Source organism: Crotalus tigris, unplaced genomic scaffold (genome assembly GCF_016545835.1).
Source record: "Crotalus tigris isolate CLP2741 ecotype Arizona unplaced genomic scaffold, ASM1654583v1 scf7180000018122.1127207, whole genome shotgun sequence".
NCBI lineage: Eukaryota > Metazoa > Chordata > Lepidosauria > Squamata > Viperidae > Crotalus > Crotalus tigris.
Window position 1 is genome coordinate 527,331 of NW_024096835.1, and position 22,851 is coordinate 550,181.

Genomic DNA, 22,851 nt, shown 5'->3' on the forward strand with positions numbered 1-22,851 from the left:
CATGATTACTCAATCCAATTTGGGGGTTTGCACAATATTGTTGTTACAAATACAAAAACCATTTTGTGATTTAGTATATTAGATGAACATTGTCAGACTTAAACCAGAAGGTACAAACAGCACACATTAAGAAAAAAGTTAATCAAACCAAAATAGAATAGAGATGGAAGGGACCTTGGAGGTCTTCTAGTCCAGCCCCCCCACTCAATACCATCTCAGACAAGTGATTGTCCAGTTTCTTCTTAAAAACCTCCAGTGATGGAACACCCACGATTTCTGGAGGCAAGCTGTTTCACTGGTTAATTGTCCTCACTGTTAGGAACTTTCTCCTTAATTCCATGTTGCTTCTCTCTTTGATCAGTTTCCAACCTGCTTCTTGTCCTGCTCTGTGGTGCTTTGAAGAATAACTTGACCCCCTCTTCTTTGTGGCAGCCTCTCAAATACTGGAACACTGCTATCATGTCTCCCCTATTTTTTCTTTTCTTTAGATTAGCCAAACCCAAGTCATGCAGCTGTTCTTTGTATGTTTTAGTCTCCAGGCCTTGGATCATCTTAGTTGCTCTTCTCTGAACTTTTTCCAAGGTCTCAACATCTTTTTTGTAGTATGGTGACCAACATTGGTTGCAGTGAAGCTCCCTTCCAGATTCTATTCTATTCTATTCTATTCTATTCTATTCTATTCTATTCTATTCTATTCTATTCTATTCTATTCTATTCTATTCTATTCTATCCCATCCCAATCCCATTCTATTCTACTGTACTCTACTCTACTCTACTCTACTCTACTCTACTCTACTCTCTACTCTACTCTACTCTACTCTATTCTGCTGAATTTGAGTTGCCCTAGTCTTAATACATCTGAACCACCACAGCACACTGGCTTTTACATATTCTTAATACACAGGGATCATCTGAATAGCACTATTTTATGGGTTCAATATTTTAAAAAGAAACCCGAGTCATCTCGTTGAAGTGATATTTCGTGTCACCCATATTTTTAACGACAATATAATTGACATTTTCCACGGTGGTCAAAATGCTCATAGCACTCCTCTTTAGAGTTCAGCTGCTAACTTAAGTGGCAGCCAAGTGTCTCTGAGCCGAGGTTAGGACACCTTTTCCTCACGGCGTTCGTCTTTAAGATGCTACAACCACCCTCCGGAAAGGCAGGAATTCAAAGATAAAGAGGCGCATTTGGCACTGGCCCAACGATGCGTCCCTTTTGGAGAAATTAAGCAAAGTCAACGCCCGTAAGAGTGCCTCCACCTCCCCGTTTAGCAAGGAAACCTCCTTCCCCCAGCTAAGCCTCGGGCATCGCGAGCCCTCCTCGCGCGGCGAGTGAATTTAAAGCGGAGGGCGGGACCGTCCGCCAAACAGACTGGGGGGTGGGTGGGGCTCTACCTCGTGCCCATAGCAACCAACGCCTTGTTGATGATCCAGTGCAGGAGCTGGTGGAGTTGGACGCCGGGCCTTCTTGCCGTCGTCGGTCCCCTTTTCTCGGCCAACCCTAACAGATCCCACCTAACTTGGAGTACCATCACTGAGAGAGGTGAGGGGCCCAGAAGGTAGCAGACGACTGGCCTCGGCCGGATGCCTCCCAAACGTGGCTGCAGACCGAGAGAGAGCGAGATATATTTCAAACAAGGGAGCGTTTTATGGCTCCAGGAGTTTAGCTAGCATTCCTTTTGCTGCCTGCTTGAAGATTTACTGTATTTTCCGAGATAGGGCAAGGCAGCTGTTGCTGCAAATGAAGTTACCTTGCTTTTTCTGCAAAACCAACCCGCTGTTGAATTCACGGCAACTTTTCCTTCCTGTGCAGATGCTGCTGTTCTCGGGGAGGTGCTTGAAAAATTAACTGAACTTACCTATATTCGCCTTGCAAATTTGGAGGGATAAGAATAAAAACACCTGTTTTGCTCTGTGAACTCATGGTGATTTTTTTTCCTTGGGGAGCCTTTTCTCTGGAATGAGAAGAGCTTGTATTCCGTTTGTGACGGGATATAAATGTGTATAAATAGATTGTGTATCTCAGTGTTTCTTAAGCCCTTTCCTTTGAGGACCCCGTTCTATTTTTTAAATGGAGGTCCTCAAATGAGATTTAGCTTGTATGTGATTTACGTTGACCATATTAAAAAAAACCACTAATGCTTCTCACAATTGCTTGATGGGATTTCATTACTGAATTATTTTTTTCAACATAAGCCGGCAAATGATTTTGAGTTTGTGGAATCTGAGAGGGTCTTCAGGGACCTCAAGGGTTCACACTTTGAGAAACACTGTATATCTCAATTGCTGGAAATGGAAATGGACGCAAAAATCCTCTCTTATTGTTATTCCCTATTCGTGGTATCGGTACCATAATGACTAGATAGGTATCTGAATGGTTTGTTGCACAGTCAGCCAGATATTCAGACTGGATTTGGCATTTTTATCTACCTATCGAGTCCTTTACAAGGACCTGGAATAGGCGGATGATGCTTAGTTTATGGTGTTAGAGGTATCATTGCAGAATGTATTAGATATTGCTATTATTAGTAACTGCTAGGTTATTTTCTTATATATTTCTCTAATTCTTCCCTTACAAATGTTTTTTAAATGATTGGCCCTGTTCTCGCATAATACTGCAGCTTACAAATATTGAGCATATCAGCAAGCTGCACAAAGTAGATGAAAAATTTCTCCTCTCATCCAATCAAGGGAAAGAACAATCTGTATTGTATTTTTTATTTAATAGATTCCTGATTTGACTTTACATATTTTATCCTAGCTGGTAAAGTTGAACCAGCAAAACAATCCAGCTACTTGGTTTAGATACATCAGTAAGTTTCTTAAAGCGAAGTTCCTGATGCATGTGTTCAAACTGATTTTGCAAAATACTATTTCGGAGCAATAGGAAAGTAAGGAATTTGTCTATGAATCATATTTTATACCACAGCACAATATTTTTATTTTCTGTCCCTTTCTTAGTTCCCCTAAAATGGAGTTCACATTTTTGCATCATTTTTGTGTATTTCAGTCAACAGTTCAGTTTTTCTTATATGGCAATTGTAAGAACTGCAGGGTATATACTTTCAATTTACTAATGGAGCCACTGAAAACTAAGTGTATGTGTCCGTGTAGTTCTACTCTAGGTTCTGTATCTTGATCCATATCAAGAGTGAGGAATATTAGAAACACTTTTTTTATACATGTATATATGCCTTCATACAAAAATAATCACAAGTTCTTTCTTAAAATGAGGGTCATATTCAGGAATCCAAATATGATATATTAAGTTTTGACTTCCAACCATCTCTGCATAATCAGTAAATTAACACCTTTATCTACATTAAAATGATTTTTTCATTGAAAAAAATCATATTGGCGTAATCTAATCTTTATGAAAATTACTTTAATAATCTTACTGTTTTTCTCTCTGTCAAAAATATTTGCTTTTATTTTAGATGTCGGCTCCAAGTAAATCAACAAACTCTCCTGATGAAGATGAAGATGTATGGAACCTTCAGTTACCACCTATAGCTCTTCCTTCCACATCTAAGGAGCCGACTGAAAAACAGAAGAAATTGATGAAATACCGAAGAGTAACAGAACAGCAGAAGTTGCTTAACAAAATCATGTAACATCTCTCTTTCTATACAGCAATTATTATGGAGTGGTAGTAGTTGTGTTTGCCTTATTCTCTGCTCCAGGGCTCAAAAGGCAGTTTGTAGATTCCTACCTGACATACAGGTGTTTTTATTCTTTCAAAGTTATTTATTTGTTAGGATTTTGATGCTTTAATTCTGGAAGCTGCCCAGAGTCAATTTATTATGAGATGGGCAGCAAATAAATTCAACAAATAAATAAATATTATTCAGTTATTAACTACATTGTACTAAGTGATCTTAACTTCATTCTTTAATTGATTTGTCTGTTATGTTCCACCGATAGATGGGCATTTATACAAATTAATTAAGTGTACATGTATAATCTTTGCTACGAGTTTCCTAAATATGAAAATGACATAAATTCTCCTTTGTTGTTTTTTTATTATCTGAGTACTAACTTCTTTTGACTATAAAATCCAATTCCAATCTATATCAGTTACCTGATCCTAAGATGACAATGTCTACTTGATACATTTCATCTTTCACTAAATTCAGATTTTCTACATTCTCATCATCTTTGCAACTTTGGATTTTCTTTTCCTGCATGGCAATATTTGCAATCAGATATTCTGAAGGTATTAAATTAACCTTCATAATGTTAAAATACCATTATTACTTCAAAAATCCTCAGCTTTTTCTCAGTAGTATGTTAAGTACCATCCAACCTGAAGGGCCATCATCTGGTACTATATCACTGATCACTTTGTATTGTCTATCCATGTAGTTTTCTTTTTAAAATACAGGGCTGGTTTACGAATGACTTTTCCCATGCAATATGAAATCATGCCTTTGGTGTTGTCACTAAGGTGATCATCTGTTTCCAGCAACAACTTAAATTGCTACTATCTGTTGTTTTAACTGGGCAGCTGGGTTGACTTCCACCCCTTGGATGACTCTACTGAGAATATATATTTTTGGCATACATTACTGGTCTTCCTTTATCTTTCCCTGGAATATACCACCACTACTGTCATCGTGATGCTATATAAGAGAAGAGGAGCTAAATTTAAAGTAGGAATAAAATAGATGTTGAGACTCTAGAAAGAATGCAGAGAAGAGCAACAAAGATGATTAGAGAACTGGAGGCTAAAACATACAAAGAACAGTTGTGGGAATTGGGTATGTCTAATTTAATGAAAAGTAGGACTAAGGATAACATGATAGCAGTGTTCCAATATCTCAGGGGCTGCCACAAAGAAGAGGGAGTCAAGCTATTCTCCTAAGCACCTGAAGGGAGGACAAGAAGCAATGTATGAAAACTAATCCAGGAGAGAGCCAACCGAGAACTAAGGAGAATTTTCCTGACGGAACTATTAATCAATGCGACAGCTTGCCTCCAGAGGTTGAGGGTACTCTCACACTGGAGGTTTTTAAGAAGAGATTGGACAATCATTTGTCTGAAATGGTATAGGGTTTCTTGCTTAAGCAGGAGGTTGGACTAGAAGATCTCCAAGGTCGCTTTCCATTCTGTTATTCTGCCAATAAATTATAAATAATTAAATGGCTAATCCTTCTCAAATCTATGTGATGTAATTTGATTATGTCTGAATGTTAGCCAGTTTGCTGTTCAGTATCAACTTGGTAAGAAATAGATACAAATCTGAGACACGTACAGAAATATAAAAGAAATTTATATTGCTCACTCTTTTTTGTTGTACTTCAGAATTAATATTGCCACAAAAGATTATGCAATGTCCATGGAGGAATTTGTTAACAGAGAGCCTGAGCCTGTTGCTCCACAACTGCCATATACTGTAAGCTTTTATTTCAATATATATATGGATAATAATAGTTGATTTTTAATTTTTTTTCTTTACAGCATTGTCATTTCAGTCTGTGTTGTATTTAATCATGATGAATTGCTAGTTATTAATCTGAATTCAAACCAGTTTGCATCCATCTTCCTTTACCTTACTGAATATGATTTATTCTTTGAAAAACCTTTGTGAAAAATCCTGGAGACACAGGCCCATGCTTTTTCAAGTAGGTACATATAAACCCTGCAGTAAAGAAAAATTCTGTCATCACGTTTCAACAAAATATTGAACAAACTGAGGAGCAGTTTCAGAGAAATAATAAATATTGTTGTGAGGGAACCAGCAACTCTCTGCTTTTTGGAAGAGAGAAAAAAAATGACACCGGACTCTTGAGCGATTCATAAATAACTACACCATTGTATAATATGTTTGGTTTTCACTTATTATTGTGGTTCATTCAACAAACTATAGGTCAAGAAATCATAGGTTACTAATGTATAAATCCTATTATTGGATCTATTTCAATCCTAACTGTTGAGTCCTCGAGTCAACGGTGAAAGAAGAGCACACATTCTGCTAATTCCAACAGCCTTTTATTCACAGCAGCTCTCTCCGACACAGAGGCTCGCAGGCCTCTCTGTCTCCTTTAATAGAATCCCCGGACAAAAAGGTAACAATCTGGCGCGCTTCTGCGCCTCGCGCATGTGCACAAGGCCAGCGCCACTTAGTCTGGTCCCGGGCAGCTTGCAGCAGCCCGGGACCATTGCAACGTCCCGAGCCTGCCTTTGCAGGCTCAGGACACAACACCCCTTCCCCCCCGGATGAAACTTATTAAACTATATGGGTAGATATACGCGACCTCAACACGAGCGTGGTGTGCTATCTACTGGCACCTGCACATCTGTTGCAGCTACTTACTAGCCACACTATAGTATGGTACCAGGCTATTGTTTTGGAATTAAGTGCCCAACACCCACATTTTCAAGTTCCCTCAACAGCAGGCACCCTCTTCACCTCCCTTGCTTTGACAGCAATGTTACAAAATCTTCAAGGTATTTGGGAGATCTTTTTTCTCTCTGTGACCTCCTCAGATTTTGGGAACTCCCTAAATCATCCTGTGCAGAGATTGTAGTGGAGTTGCCCTCTCTTTTAAACCCTGTGGTCCCCGTGAACTGGGTCCTGTTGCCTGGTCTGCTTGCTTGCCCACCGGGCTCGTCAGACCAGGACTTTGCTCCCCACTGTACCTGGTTGACCTGCTTAACTTCAGGCTCTCAGGCCCCACTATGTGCCCGCCAGTATTTGGCATTTCTGTGGTACTCTCCAAGTCCACAATGGACTTATCAAGGGAACGCATCCCTTCACTCCCAAGTCCCGTAACGGGATTGTCTGGGGCCTGCCTAACTGCAGGCTCTCAGGACCCACTATGTGCCCGCCAGTATTTGGCATTTCTGTGGTACTCTCCAAGTCCATAATGGACCTATCAAGGTAATGCATCCCTTCACTCCCAAGCCCCGTAACGGGATTGTCTGGGGTTTCTGCAGTGCCCCAATACTCAGTTGCCCCCCATTCTATGCCGGAGGTACCAGAATCAGGATTTGCCTCTCTGACTACCTCCCTGTGTGTAGACTTCCTTCTGGAAGCAGTAGCAGCATTGGGCCAGCTTATTTGTTTGTGTCCCAGTTCTCTTGTGTTATTTGGGTTGTTTGGATGCTCCCGGTTATTCTCCCTGCTTGGAGTGCTGAATTGGGGTTGTGAATAATGAGTATGCCCCCTGGGTGACTCCCTGGCTGGAGTAAACACTGGTGCCTGTATTGTTTCTTGTTCCCCTGAATTCCTGTTAGGGACACTTGCGGAACCTTGGAATAGGCCTTCTTCAGCCTCTCCGTTTGTCCCCGGCTGCTGCCAACACCCTTCCCTTTGCCCACAGTGGTCCCGCTCCCCCCCTGGAGAAAACCCAGGAGTTGCAGAGGGTGAGTCCAGTCTCATACGCAGCTGATCGATATGCTGCCGAAGGACATGACCGTCGTCCAGGGAAACCTCGTAGGACAATGGACCATTGACCTTGCATACTACCGCCGGAACCCACAGGTGACCGGGCCCATAGTTCCGGGCCCATACTGGGGCACCCACTTGCAGACACCGCAGTACCCTGGGTTGGGTGACCCTAGGAGCCAGTCTATCCGGATGCAACCTGTCAAGTTTGGTGATCAGTTTGCTCCCCCAGCGAAGTTCAGCCGGGCTTTTCCCAGTGGAAGTGGAAGGTATGGTGGGGTAAGCAAGAAGGAAGTCTGCCAACCTGTGGTGCCAGTCCCCGTAGGTCAGTTTCTTTAAAGCATCCTTGGTGATGCGAACCATCCGTTCAGCCATACCGTTGGTGGAAGGGTGGAATGGGGCCAAAGTTGCATGACAAATCATGTTGGCCTGCAAGAAAGCCTGAAACTCGAAAGAAGTTAATTGAGGACCATTGTCAGAAACCAGAACATCTGGAAGGCCATGTGCAGCAAAAATCCCTCTCAGTATTTGAATGGTCTTGGCAGCAGTAGTGGAAGAGACAGGAACAACCTCAAGCCACTTTGAATGGCTGTCAACAAGGACCAAGAAGAATTGTCCCTGAAAGGGCCCAGCGTAATCTACATGCACCCTAGACCAAGGTGACTGTGTCTCCTCCCATCTATGCACAGGACCCTGAAGCATTTCAGGGCGTGAACGCTGGCACAAGTGGCATCCATGCACTTGGGCCTCTATTTCCCTGTCTAATCCTGGCCACCATAAATGGCTACGCGCAAGCGCTTTCATCCTGACAATGCCAGGATGACCCTCATGGAGGGAAGCTAAGACTCTAGGTCTCAATGAGGTAGGAATAACTACTCTGCTGCCCCACAACAGGCAACCCTGGAAAGTGGATAACTCATGCTTCTTGAGCCAGAAACTCTGGAACTCAGTACCTGGACAACTCTCCGGCCATCCAGACAAAACCCATGACAGCACACGAGTGAGTGTGAGATCCATGGCTGATTCAGCAGCCACATCCCTGGCATTTAGGAGAGACTCAGGCAATACCTGAATGGAAAGAATGTTGATGGCAGGGGCAGGGTCAGCCTCTACCATTTGTAAAGGTAATCTACTTAGGCCATCAGCGTGGCCCATTTCCTTGCCAGGTTTGTGAATCAATGAAAAATCATAGGTTGACAAGAAGATAGACCATCTCAGCATTCTAGGGGAGATGATATGGGGAGTTTGTTTGTTTGTGGTAAACAACCCCAACAGAGGCTTATGGTCAGTATAGACCATGAAATATCTGCCCTATAGAAAATCATGGAATTTTTTAATTCCAGTGACAATGGCCAAGGCTTCTCTATCTATCTGGGCGTAGTTTCGCTCAGCAGAGGACAAGGTTCTGGAATAATATGCAACAGGAACCTGAGTTCCATCAGCTCTTAAGTGGCTAAGAACAGCCCCCACCCCATAAGGGGAAGCATCACAAGTGATGCAAACAGGAAGAGTTTCATTAAAATGTGCAAGCACATCATTTGATGTAAGTAAGGCCTTGACCTCATTGAAACTTTTTTCATGTGCTTGGGACCACTGCCACACTGCCTGCTTGTCTAAAAGTCTATGAAGTGGCTCTGCTACATTAGCTTTGTTAGGTATGAAAGCATTGTAAAAATTCAAGAGGCCTAGGAAAGCTTGTAACTCAGCTTTAGACTTAGGCCTAGGAGCTTGCTGTGTGGCCTTCAATTTAGACTCAGCAGGGTGAATACCCCTGGCATCTATTCTGAATCCCAGGAAATCTGTAGAAGAAACTCCAATTTTGCATTTGTCTTTTTTAAGTTTTAGGCCTGTTTTTCTGAAGCGCAGCAGAACAGCCCTCAATCTCTCAGCTAAACAGGACATCATCAAAATAGGGGCAAACCCCTGGTATACCTCTCAGAGTGTTTTCCATAACACTTTGGAAGATTCCAGGAGCTACATTTACTCCAAATTGTAGTCTCTTGACTTTGAATGCCCCCCTATGAGTTACAATGGTCTGTGCTTCAGCAGTAGCTTCATCAACAGGTAACTGTTGATAAGCCTGTGCCAAATCTAGCTTTGCAAAAACATGCCCCCCTTTGAGGGAAGCCAAAATATGGCTGACTACAGGTACAGGATATGCATGCTGTTGCAATGCCTTATTTAGTGTGCATTTGTAGTCTGCACAGATGCGAATGTCCCCATTAGCCTTGGGAGGTGTGACTATGGGGGTTTCTCATGGACTTGAATCAACAGGTTCTAAAACACCTTGCTGGATCAATTTGTCCAATTCAGCATCAATTTTCCCTTTAAGAGCAAAGGGTACTCTTCTTGCTTTCACCCTAATGGGAGTGACAGTGGGATCCAGTTTCAAAGAAACCGGGGGGCCTTTGTAAGCTCCCAGCTGGGGGCTGAAGACATCTGCAAACTCTTTGCAGACTTCTGCTAGGCCTAGCATTTGCAAATTGTGTAGCCCTGTAACTTGGATTCCCAAGGCCTCAAACCAATCGAGTCCAATGAGACTCGTTTGTTCACCCCCAACTACCAATACATCTAATGGACCTTCAAAATCCTTGTACTGTACTGTAAGGGTGGCCTCCCCCTTTACACACACCTTGGAATTTTAGAAATCTGTTAAGACTATATTGGATGGCCTAAGTTTGGCCTGGAACTCACTGCTAGAGCAAATCTTCCTGAAAGTGTGGATAGAAATGATTGAAAGGGCAGACCCAGTGTCCAGCTCCATGACCAATGGAACTCCTTGCAACCTCACCTTAAGTGACAGTTTCTTTTTAAGTGGCCTGTGTGTGCCTGTTCTATAGATGCTTCTACGTGTTGCACAGAAACCCACCCTATTTTGGTTGGGGACCCTTTCAGGCGCAATTCTTCTCGAGGTTGTGCCTTCTGATGGCCCAGACAAACAGCTGCTATGTGGCCTTGCTTGCCACATGCTCTACAGATTGCAGAACGGAACCTGCAGTCTGTCCTCTTGTGGCGACCTCCACACCCGAAGCACTTGGGCACAGCTGGAGATTTTTCTTTGCCTTCCTTCTGCTTCCTTTCTTTGGATGAGTAGAGATGATCCACCTCATCTTCAGGATCTTCCTCCGAGCTCTCTTGGACTCCCTCATAGTGCACGGAAACTACTTCTGGGTTGTTCCGGATAGGCCTCATATTCTTGACCGCCCCACCTGCTGCCTCTTCTGCAGTGACCTCTCTCAAGGCATCTTGGAAGGAAATGTCTTCTTTTGCAAAGAGTCTCTGTTGCAAGTCTCTGTTCCTAAGCCCGCATACAAATTGGTCTCTCAGCCTTTCTTCTAAATCTTTAAAGTCACAAGGCTTAGCTGCTCCCCTGTCAAGGCTGCAATTCACTAGCTCTTTTGATCCCTCAATTCACCAGCTCTTTGATCCCTCTGTTCAAACGTGTGTCTCCACGCAATAACAGACAACTTGGGCTGGAAATGTTCCTTCAATAACTTCTTTAAATCTGTGTAAGTGACAGATTCAAGAGGAGCAAGGGCTGCCAAATTTTCTGCAATTTCAAATGCATCTTGACCACAGACACACAGCAAAGTAGCGGCCTTCAAGCCATCTTCTCTTACTTGATTCACTCTAAAGTAATTTTCTACTCTAGCAACATAAGACTCCCATGTTTCTGGGTGAGTAACATCGAATTCAGACAATCTCCCTATCTTCGCCATCCTTGCTTCTTACTCTAGGAAGGGGTCTATCAGCCAGCTTACCTCCAGCGATGCTGTACTGGCAGGCCAGATGCTGAGTTTAACGCTGTCTTCCTCTCTCCAGGACTCTTGGGGTAAGCTTACAAGTTTTCTTCCTTGATCTTGCAAGCGATCCCATCCTCGTTGCCAGTGTTGAGTCCTCGAGTCAACAGCGAAAGAAGAGCACACATTCTGCTAATTCCAACAGCCTTTTATTCACAGCAGCTCTCTCCAACACAACTCAGAGGCTCGCAGGTCTCTCTGTCTCCTTTAATAGAATCCCCGGGCAAAAAGGTAACAATCTGGCGCGCTTCCACGTCTTGCGCATGTGCGCAAGGCCGGCGCCACTCAGTCTGGTCCCGGGCAGCTTGCAGCAGCCCGGGACCATTGCAACGTCCCAAGCCTGCCTTTGCAGGCTCAGGACACAACACTAACCAAAGAGATTTGATCCTCATTTATAAAAGTCCCATAGCCTTAGATAGCAGATAATTTCAGTTAAGCTGAAGAGGAACCTATGAAGTTTTTTATTACTATAAGCAATACAATCACTGTTGATGCTATCACTATGAGCACTTTAGCTACTAAGAATTTATGATTCTCTGGGAAGGTATTAACAAAGTTCCTTGTTTTTGAATTTTTCACTTTTACTGCATAAATGGTTACACTGAACTCTGGAAATAACTAAGATCTATTTTGTGGAAATCATATTAACCATTTTGAGGGCCTTATGGATAGAAAGGTGGAATAGATAGAAAATATAATAATTTCTAGGTCAGGAACTAATTGATTACTTTGAAGTCTAGTTCTTTCATCCAAAGTCAGGTTGCAGTAAATATCTGTATGTTTCCTTACCTGCTGGTTTTTTTTTTTCTCAGCATGAATACTCTGCTTAGTTCCCTTTCTTAATGCAGATCTTTACTAGCTGGGTGAGCTGTAATGTTGCAGATATCAGCAATAGTACAAAACAGGAGGAGTTTTCATTTACTGCATAGCTGTTAAAAGTTATAGTTTAGCCTGATTGAATTTTGGACAGAAGTATTTTTTTCATTCACTCTATCAAGAATTTCTCATTCAATTTTGTGATCTTTTCTTACTTTTTTTTTCAACAGATGAACAGTGAACAGAAACAAATTAGGGTAAGTGATTTAAGGATTTTTAAAAGGCTTATGATTGTAACATGTTGCATAAACTTTATAAGTTTATGAGATATGGAAATATAGCTAATATTCATAGGGTTTGTTGTTCCTTATCTGTAGAACTACAAATGATGAAGATGCTCTATACTATTTATTAATGTAATTTGAAGATCATATTTGTTAGGATATCCTAAAGTTGCAAATTATTAATTTAACTTGACAACCATGTTCATGGTTTTGGTAGCCTTGTCAAATCAAAATTATAAAGATTTTGATTAAAATATTGATAACATGAATTTCTGATTTTTAAAATAGTATTCATATTTACACATTAAGAATTCTAATTAAGATATGTAAGATTTTTTTAAAAAGTTTATGTATACATTTAATAGAAATATAGCATATATCCCTCCTTTACCATATGTAATACTTTTTTGTGTTAGATTATGCTTGTAGAGTGTAAAGATAAAAAATACCGAACATCAGTCAGCAAACAATGCTAAACATATTCTCTCCTGCATGGGAACATAAAAATAAGCTAGAGTCTGTTTATTCCTGGGAGACTGGGCAGGGAAAGTTATTGTTCTTCCCAGGCCATCTTTTTTAGGGTTGTAATATTTTATCTCATTGACACAACTTGGAAAACTTTCCCTTAAAACTGAAAGAACTGTAATAAGGCTGGAGGCAACAAAAAAGACACAAAGCCAACACTATTTGTCTTTTAACAACAGCTAGCAAGACATGCTCATACTATAGAGCAGTGGTTCTCAACCTTTTTAATGCCACGACCCCCAACCAGTCGTAAGTCAAGGATTACTCAACCGGTCATAAGTCGAGGACTACTCAACTGGTGCAGCACCGTTTGCAGAATGGGACTTTTGGTGGGTTCAGCAGGGCAGAGACAGCCTGGACAATTCCTATTGGCTTTTGAAAGCCAATAGAATTAGACTCTGTTCAAGAAAGTCTATTCTATTGGCTTTCAAAAACCAATAGAATAAAAGGGAGTAGCACAGCTAAGGAAAAGGGGGGAAAAATGGCGGACTGCATTGTTTGGCGACCCCCGTGAAATGGTCGTTCGACCCCAAATGGGGTCCCAACCCACAGGTTGAGAACCACTGCTGTAGAGTAAGGGTGTCAAAATGCCAGCCCGGGGGCTGGATGTGTCACGCGGAAGCCGCGCCCACCCCATTGCCAGCAATGGCAAAACAGTCCTGATATGTCGCATAACATCACGTGATGTCACGGGTTTGACATGTCTGCTGTAGAGTATGGAACATAAGGATAAGCTCTCAGAGTAATATTACAATTTATACTTTCAAATCACAAACAGTAAAAATCATTAGTTTTATTTCATTACATAATGATGGTTTCATTTCAGAATAATTATCTCTTTATGAAGAAATGTGTTGAAAGTAATCCAGTGGTACCTATTCAGCAGGAATGGTTAATCTCCATGCTCACATTGGTACCTCAATCTCTCATGGAAGGCAAGGATAGAGAGAAACTGGTTGAAGAACTCTTAAATGAGATAACAAATGATTATGAAATGAGTATGAAAAGATATATGGGTAAGTTCCACTAACAGTATCATGTTACAATAATACTCTTTTTCTCATACATTTTTCTATATATTTCTTTGTATAACATAAAACATGTAATTCTTGCCTAGATAGCAAAAACTATATTGATACCTGATTCTATCAGAGATATTATCAGAGATATTTTTCTCAAAACATGCTAATATGTTACTTACCTACAGTATATGTTAACAATAGTTATCATTTATATATAGGACTACTGTAGTTATTTAGTCACCTTTCAGTGTTACAAAGGCACTGACAAAACTGACTTGCAACAATTTTTCGCACTTAATGACCATTGCAGCATCCCCACAGTCATGGAAATTTTGAATGCTTGGCAAATGATTCATATTTATGACGGTTGCAGTGTCCGAGGGTCATGTGATCATCTTTTGTGATCTTCTAACAAGCAACATCAATGGAGAAGCCAGATTCCCTAAACAATCATGTTACTACCTTAACAGTCCAGGAATAAATTTGTAAGGACCCACCCCACTTTGCATCTTAAGAAGACAGAACTCTTGGAATAATTCTTCCAACAGGAATCCTTTATTAAGAGAAGTGGTTGCAGGCATGCTAGACAGGACTTGGGGTTCAAGCTCTTCCATTCAAGGTTTTAAGGGGTTCCCCAGTAGTCCCACCCAATCAACCCCCCTTCCAGTGATAGTTTCAAGTATCACAATTCCACCCCTTTTCTTCTTTCTTCCGTCTGGATGGAGACTTCAGATAACTACATGAAAGGCAAATACTCTCCTTTGGTATGCTAACACTTCGAGGTTACAATAAACACACATTCAACATTCAGCCCTTTGAAGTGTACTGAAGGAAGTGAGGGCCATAAAGCCCCTTTGTTCTCCCCCTTCTCTCCCTCTTATGGCAGAATCCAGAGATGGCAGAATTGGGAGTTTCTATATTTGATAATTAAAGATGAAATATAATTGGATTCTGACATCCGGCCCCTCTTAACAATAAGAGAGATCCACCTGAAAGAAAACACAAGTATAAAATTTAGTCAGGCTTGTTAGGATACTCTGTGTGAAACTTCTTCAATAGCTTCGGGGCTCTGACATGACGTTTATGGACCCACTCATTTTGTGAGGCAGGGAGGTGTTTCCAGGCAACTAGGTACTGAGTTGCCCCATGATATCTCCTAGAATCCAGGACTTCCTTTATTTCGAAGTGTTGTTCACCCTCCACCATGAGTGGAGGTGGTGGTGGGGGGATTTTTGGCCGTAGATGTGACTGATGCTCTCTTTTCAGCAAGCTGCAATGAAAAATTGGGTGTATTTGCCTGAGGTTTTTGGGTAATTCTAATTCTACTGTTACTGGATTTATGATTCTTTTAATTGGAAAAGGTCCTATATATTTTGGTCCAAGTTTTTTACAGGGCTGTAGGGACTTTAGGTATTTTGTAGATAAGTACACCATTTCTCCTATAATGAATGGTGTAGGCTCAACCCTTTTTTTATCGGCTTGTGCTTTGTATGCCCGCCTAGCTTCATCTAGTGATTTTCTGACTATTGGCCAGGTGTTTTGTAGGTTTTCCATCCATTCTTTCAGTGAAGGGATCGTTGGTTCTTTTGGGGTTAACTCTGGCATAGGGTTGAAACTTTGACCGTTGGCTATTTGAAAAGGAGTGTAGCCTGTGCTGGAGTGGACTGCATTATTGTAGGCAACTTCTGCAAAAGGAAGTAAGTCCGTCCAATCACTCTGTTGGAAATTTAAAAAACATCTCAAATATTGCTCAAGTACCGACTGGCAGCGTTCCGCTTGTCCATCTCCTTGAGGGTGGTGGCTAGATGTCAATCCCTGAGTGGTCCCTAAGAGGGATAAAAATTCCTTCCAAAATGCAGACGTAAATTGCACTCCCCTATCAGAGATGATGCGTTGGGGTGCCCCGTGCAATCTGTAAATGTGCTGGATGAAAAGTTTTGCTAAGGCCTTTGCAGTGGGAATTTTTTGGCAAGGGATAAAGTGCACCTGTTTGGAAAATAGGTCCGTGACTGTCCAGATAACAGTATTCCCATTGCTTTCTGGCAATTCCACTATAAAATCCATGGCTATTTCCCTCCAGGGGGCTGAGGGACTTGCCACTGGTTGTAATAGCCCTGGCGATTTCCCTTGCAACCTCTTTGCTGATGCACAGGTTGGGCAGCTGGCAACATAACTTTCTATGTCCTTTTTTATTGATGGCCACCAAAATTGCCGTTTAATTAAGTGTAAAGTTTTTACAAATCCAAAATGCCCTGCTGATTTTGTGTCATGGCAAAGGTGCATGAAAGTTAGTCTTTGAGTTGTTGGTATATATAACTTTTCCCCTACCCAAGGCAACCCGTCTCTCATTGTGCACACATTTTTGTTTTTCTGGAACCAGTCATCTGTTTCCAAACTTTTTCTGAATTCAATCCCAGTTTGGCTGTCCAGTTGTGGTTTTATTTTGGCTTGGGTTCTTGTGGTTACTGGTGCTGCCAGTTGTGACTCTGCCATTATTGGTCTAGAGTCTGTGGTTCGTGCGCTGTTATATTGAGGCATGCGAGATAGTGCATCTGCCAGGAAGTTCTTTCTTCCTGGTAAATGTTTGAGCTTAAATTGGAATTGGTGAAAATGCTGGGACCAGCGGACTTGTTTGGGATTGAGTTTCCTGGAAGTTTTCAGGGCTTCTAAATTTTTGTGATCAGTCCACACCTGGAAGGGGATTTTGTTGCCTTCCAGGAACTGTCGCCACGTGAGTAATGCCCAACGTATCCCATAAGCCTCCTTCTCCCATATGGGCCAGCGCTGTTCTGTTTCCGTGAGTTTCTTGGATGTATATGCACAGGGTTGCAATACTGTATCATCATTTTCTTGTAATAGCACAGCCCCCACTGCCACATCACTTGCATCTGCCTGTATTACGAAGGGCTTGTCCATGTCTGGGTGCCTTAGTACTGGTTCGGCAGAAAAAAGTCTCTTTAGTCTCTCAAACGCTGCTTGGCACTCCATTGTCCATGTTAGTGGCTGGCTAGGTTTTACTGAGGATGTTCCCTTCGTTTTTAGTAAGTTAGTGAGGGGCAAGGCTATCTGTGCAAATGAGGGGATGAATTGGCGGTAAAAATTTGCAAAGCCCAGGAAACTTTGTAGTTGCTTTCTTGTGCGGGGTGGTGCCCAATTTAGTACTGCTTTGACCTTCTCCGGGTCCATTTCAATACCCTGTGGGGATATGCGATAGCCTAGGTAGTCTATCCTTTCCTGGTGGAATTCGCATTTTGAGAGTTTGGCATATAGGTGAGCGGCTCGCAGCTTCTTTAAAACCGCTCTGACAAGTTTGACGTGTTCTTCTTTTGTTTCAGTAAAGATAAGAATGTCGTCCAAGTAAACAAGGACCCCCTTAAATAGGTGCTCCCTTAGAACGTCATTGATTAATTGCATAAAGACTGCAGGGCCCCCTTGTAATCCAAATGGCAAGACTTTGAATTGATAGCACCCCATGGGGCAGTTAAATGCAGTCTTCCATTCGTCCCCTTCCTTGATTCTCATGCGATAGTAAGCTTCCCTTAGGTCTAGTTTAGAAAAATTTTTCCCTTTCGATAGGTGTGACAGCATGTCTTTCATGAGGGGCAGCGGGTATAGGTTGCTTTCACTGATTGTATTCAGGGCCCTATAATCCACGCATAAACGTAAAGAGCCATCCTTCTTCTCTCTAAAAAGGACCGGGGCAGCCACTTTAGGCTTGGCTGGCTCAATGAAACCTCTCTCCAGGTTTTTTTTTATAAATCTTTCCATTTCCTCCTTCTCCTTTGGGCTCATGGAGTATAATCTGGGCTTCGGGAGTTTTGCCCCAGGCTTGAATTCAATGGTACAGTCTGTGGGTCGGTGGGGGGGAAGCTCATTCGCCCTCTCCTCACTGAAGACTTCAGCAAGGTCCCTATATTCCTCTGGTATTTCTGTTAATCTTTTTTCCTCTCCTATGGATGCTTTTTCTATTCTTGATTCTGGTAGCCTCCCTTGGGGTTTTAAGTCCATAGGGTCCCCCTTCGGGAATTTGATTTCTGTCGTCCTCCAATTTACCCAGGGGTTCCATTTTTTCAACCATTCCATCCCTAGAATCATTGGGCATTCCATACCTGGGGTCACCACAAACGTTAAGTCCTCTTCATGGTTGCCCAGGGAGAGGTGTATTGGCAGAGTGGCTAGGGTAGCTGGCATCCCCCCTGCTATGGATCCATCTAGCTGGCCAAATGAGATTGGTTGTTCCAGTCTCCTGGATGGGATGCCCAGATTCCCCACTAGTGTTGGGCTAATAAGGCAGCGGGTGCAGCCAGAGTCTATTAAGGCTTTCACCTTCACAGCTTCGGGCATGGGGGGGATTAATATAGTCACTGTTTTGAAGATGGGTGTGATGCATCCACTTACCAGGGGTTCGCCCTCCGAGCTGTCATCTGAGGCATCCACCGTCCCTGTGGTGTAGGCTGGAGTTCTTTCCCCTTGGTGAGCAGAGGTGGGGGTTTCTGCAATTTCCATCATTCTCATGGCTGTTTCTTTTGGCTTAGCTGAATACTCTCTGGGTTTGTTGATTGGGGATCTGTCTGGGTTGTGCTGGGGGGCCTTTGAGCGGCATTCTACAGCTCGATGCCCTTCTCTTCCGCACTTGAAACACCCCATTTGCTTCTTGGCTGTATCCGATGATTTCACCGGTTGGTGTGTCAGCTCAGGCGGGGGGCGGCTCCATTGTTTTCTTCGGCGGTGCCTCTTCAATATGTCGATCTCTGCTTCCTCTGCCAAGACGTACCATTCCTCAAGTCGATGTGGGTCCCCTCGGGGCAGGCAAGCATCATATAGATCATAGTTTAGTCCGTCTTTGAAATGGCCAAGGAGGATGTCTTCTGGCCAATTCAGTTTGCTGGCAATGGCCCGGAATTCTTGTGTATACTCGGCCACTGGGCGTTTGCCTTGCCTCATCGTTGTTATTCTTTCACGGGCTTTGCGATCAGCCAGGGGGTCTTCAAATCGTCTTCTCAAAGAGGACATGAAACGGTTGAAGTTACTGAGTTCTGGGGCATTGGAGTCATGCAAGTTCACTACCCAATCCGCAGCTGGTCCATCCAGGGCAGATTGCACGATCCGGATGCGGGCTTTGTCGCTGGGAATGTCCTGCCCATATTCCTCCATGTAGCTGAGGACTTGGGTTAGGAAAAACCCCAAGCGTGTTGGCTCCCCTTTGAATTTCACCTCCAACGGTGGACGTCTTGGAATGGATCGGTGCCTCCGTTGTGGGTGGTAGTGTCTTCCGTCCAGATTGCCATCTGTGGTCCGGTAGGGGGTGGGGGCTCCTGGATCAGTAGATGTCCCTGGGGTTGCAGGTTCCACGTCCCCCTCGGTGTCTCTCCCTTTGTGGCTCCAGGAACTGGGGCGGCCGTAGGGCTCAGTATTCTCCTCTCCTAGGGAGCTGAGAGTTCTCTTCATCAGGTCAATAGCTTTCTCTAGGATCCAGTCTGAGTACGGTGCCCAGCTTCCTCCCTCTTCACTTGCGTGCAGGGATTTCTCCATCTCCTGCTTCCATTCTGGTTGCTTGGTCCCCCGTCTCAGGGTCACCTTTCTTGATTCCTTTCCCCACTCACTTTTTTTTCCAACGCCCATCGACCAGCGAGGCTTGTGGTCCTGTGTCTCCACCACTTCTTCTCCTGAGGAATCTGGCCTCTCGGATTCCAACATCTGGCAAGGTTCCAACTGGGTCAGTGGCTCTCTTTCCAGGGAGTTTTCCCCCTCTCTTGCTTCGTTGTCTGACATGGTAAATTTTTGCAAAATCCCCCGGCAAGGGTCTCCCTTCCAGGTGGATTAATTTTGCAAGTCCTGTCTAATGTAAGGACCCACCCCACTTTGCATCTTAAGAAGACAGAACTCTTGGAATAATTCTTCCAACAGGAATCCTTTATTAAGAGAAGTGGTTGCAGGCATGCTAGACAGGACTTGGGGTTCAAGCTCTCCATTCAAGGTTTTAAGGGGTTCCCCAGTAGTCCCACCCAATCAACCCCCCTTCCAGTGATAGTTTCAAGTATCACAATTCCACCCCTTTTCTTCTTTCTTCCGTCTGGATGGAGACTTCAGATAACTACATGAAAGGCAAATACTCTCCTTTGGTATGCTAACACTTCGAGGTTACAATAAACACACATTCAACATTCAGCCCTTTGAAGTGTACTGAAGGAAGTGAGGGCCATAAAGCCCCTTTGTTCTCCCCCTTCTCTCCCTCTTATGGCAGAATCCAGAGATGGCAGAATTGGGAGTTTCTATATTTGATAATTAAAGATGAAATATAATTGGATTCTGACAAAATTTAGAATTTGATATCCCTAAAGTATGCTGTAGCTTCTATGTAGTTTTTACATGTTTTTAAAAGCCAAATCAGTATCAATTATTTTGTTGAAAATAAAACATTTTAAACATTATTTTATGAGTAATATGCTAAAATAGTATGCATAGGCTATTTCTCAAAATATCAGCATATCTCTGTAATATGTCATGGTTCCGACAGACAGAGACAAATAAAGCAGAACTCCGAAGCTTGGAAATTCCTCAAAGAACATGTTTATTAGTTACAAAGTATTTGCATGTCAAATAGTAGTAACTGTGAGAGGGACCTCGGAGTCCTAGTAGACAATCACCTAAATATGAGCCAGCAGTGTGCTGCGGCTGCCAAAAAGGCCAACACAGTGCTAGGCTGCATTAACAGAGGGATAGAATCAAGATCATGTGAAGTGTTAATACCACTTTACAATGCCTTGGTAAGGCCACACTTGGAATACTGCATCCAGTTTTGGTCACCACGATGTAAAAAAGATGTTGAGACTCTAGAAAGAGTACAGAGAAGAGAAACAAAAATGATTAGGGGACTGGAGGCTAAAACATATAAGGAACGGTTGCTAGAACTGGGTATGTCTAGTTTAATGAAGAGAAGGACAAGGGGAGACATGATAGCAGTATTCCAATATCTCAGGGGCTGCCATAAAGAAGAGGGAATCAAGCTATTTTCCAAAGCACCTGAAGGCAGGACAAGAAGTAACGGGTGGAAACTAATCAAGGAAAGAAGCAACCTAGAACTAAGGAGAAACTTCCTGACAGTGAGAACAATTAATCAGTGGAACAGCCTGCCTCCAGAAGTAGTAAATGCTCCAACACTGGAAGTTTTTAAGAAGAGACTGGACAGCCATTTGTCCGAAATGGTGTAGGGTTTCCGGCCTGAGCAGGGGGTTGGACTAGATGACCTCCAAGGTCCCTTCCAACTTTACTACTACTACTACTACTACTACTATTATTATTATTATTATTATTATTATTATTATTATTATTATTATTATGTGAAACCAAGTCTGAAGACGCATGTAACAATTCCCCAATACAAAGTTAAGAAATCCCACCTCTAAAGCTATGCAAGCAACTATGTTCTCCAATATATCTTCTTGGTGGGCTTTGCACAAAACGCCCAGCCAGAAGTCTTGGGAGCAGCCGATGACCTTGGTTCCCACAGGATAAAAGATTATTTTGACTAGCAAAGCACCTGGCAATCCCCCCTCCCCCCTTCAATGTGTCAACCGAAAATGAATAGGGAAAATGGCCATAACCATGCTCATTTTCAAAGCTGACATAATGTTTTGAATAGTCTTTGAAGTTAAATATAATTTGTAAAATATTACTTTTAAATAGCATTTCCTAACACATATTTCCGATATATCACAGTACGAAGCGTTCTTGTCAAGCCTGAAGTAAAATTACTTGAATATGAAAAAGAAGGACCTTTGCCAGTTGAACCTGAGTGAGTAAATTATATTAATAAAGCTATATTCTAGATGTTTTTCTGAAGCCAAAGTGGAAATTTTTTTCTTATTTCTGATAAGTCTGAGTTTGACTTTTAAAGAGATTAAAATTGAAAAATGTTTCCCTGTTGTCTGTTAATCAGAGTAATACTGTTTCTTTTTTTTCTCCCATGTATTTAGTATTGTCGTTTTGTTTATTTTGTAGAGGATTAGACTTTTCTAGACCATGGCATAAAAGTTTCATACAAGCAAGAAAGCAGATTTTTGAAAATTTACATATTCTCCATCCAACTTTAAGAATTCTCCTTGAAATTGGTTACAGAATGTTTTCCAAGTTACTTATAGTAGATGTATCTGGTTTCAGGTAACATTTATAGTTCTGGATTTAATTTTCTAAATACAGAATATATGCATAATTCTAATTAGGCACACTGCTTATTAATTGTTATTTTCTTTTGGTAAAATATATCACTAATAACATAGTTTTTACAATTCACTTTGAATGTTTTAGTATTTGGCAATTAATTTGCAGGATTCTTAAGATGATATAAGATACCCACCACATACTTCTCCACATTAATTATGAATTTATTCTCCAGAGGGATTGTATATAACCAGAGCAATGCATGTATAGACAAGAAGGAATATGAACAAGCTTGGAAAAACATCCTTATTAGCAATCAGGAAAAAATAAATTCCATTTTATGAAAAGAAAATTTAAAAAGAATCCTAATGAAGAGTGAATGTGACTGCATAGCGGAAAATATGAAAAAAACTGAGAAGTGGAAGTGGAATAACATAACTGTAGTTCCCCAGAATTCTGACACTCCACATCATAATACTTTATTGCAGATTTCACTTATTTTTTATGTGAATTTTAAATCAGGACCAAAAATACACAAATAATATAAGGACTCTGGTTTTTTTAAATAACTGTTAACATGTACATTTGTTTTGTATTTGTTGTCCATTGATTTTGCCTAACGTTTCATTTCTTAAATTGATACAGGTCAAGAGGCCCAATAGAATGTGAATCCCTTCAAAATGATGTCTCTATAAAATGCTTAAAAACAGAAGAAAAGATATTAAATACATGGTATCCAAGGGTTATCAATCTCTTTACCAGAAAAGAAGCACTGGAGGGTGTGAAACCTGATCAAATGGATTCTTTCTATAACTGTGTGTCTACACTTATGTCTAATCAGGTCTCTT

At 41.9% G+C, this 22,851-nt stretch overlaps 1 protein-coding gene across 4 annotated transcripts in view; it reads left to right on the top strand.

Annotated features, from left to right (window-relative positions):
• Positions 1-1,412: 1,412 nt before the first annotated feature.
• The window catches only part of DNAH12 (dynein axonemal heavy chain 12), a 132,879-nt gene continuing 111,440 nt past the window's right edge, over positions 1,413-22,851 (top strand). For all 4 annotated transcript variants that reach the window (XR_005557266.1, XM_039348127.1, XM_039348128.1 and 1 more), the window contains exons 1-8: positions 1,413-1,549; positions 3,444-3,616; positions 5,311-5,401; positions 12,243-12,269; positions 13,648-13,837; positions 21,563-21,638; positions 21,845-22,003; positions 22,649-22,844. Coding sequence is in view for 3 of the 4 variants with exons in the window: in XM_039348127.1 (XP_039204061.1) it covers positions 3,444-3,616; positions 5,311-5,401; positions 12,243-12,269; positions 13,648-13,837; positions 21,563-21,638; positions 21,845-22,003; positions 22,649-22,844 (912 nt within the window). In the remaining variant the exon portion in view is untranslated. The remainder of the gene's footprint in view (positions 1,550-3,443; positions 3,617-5,310; positions 5,402-12,242; positions 12,270-13,647; positions 13,838-21,562; positions 21,639-21,844; positions 22,004-22,648; positions 22,845-22,851) is intronic.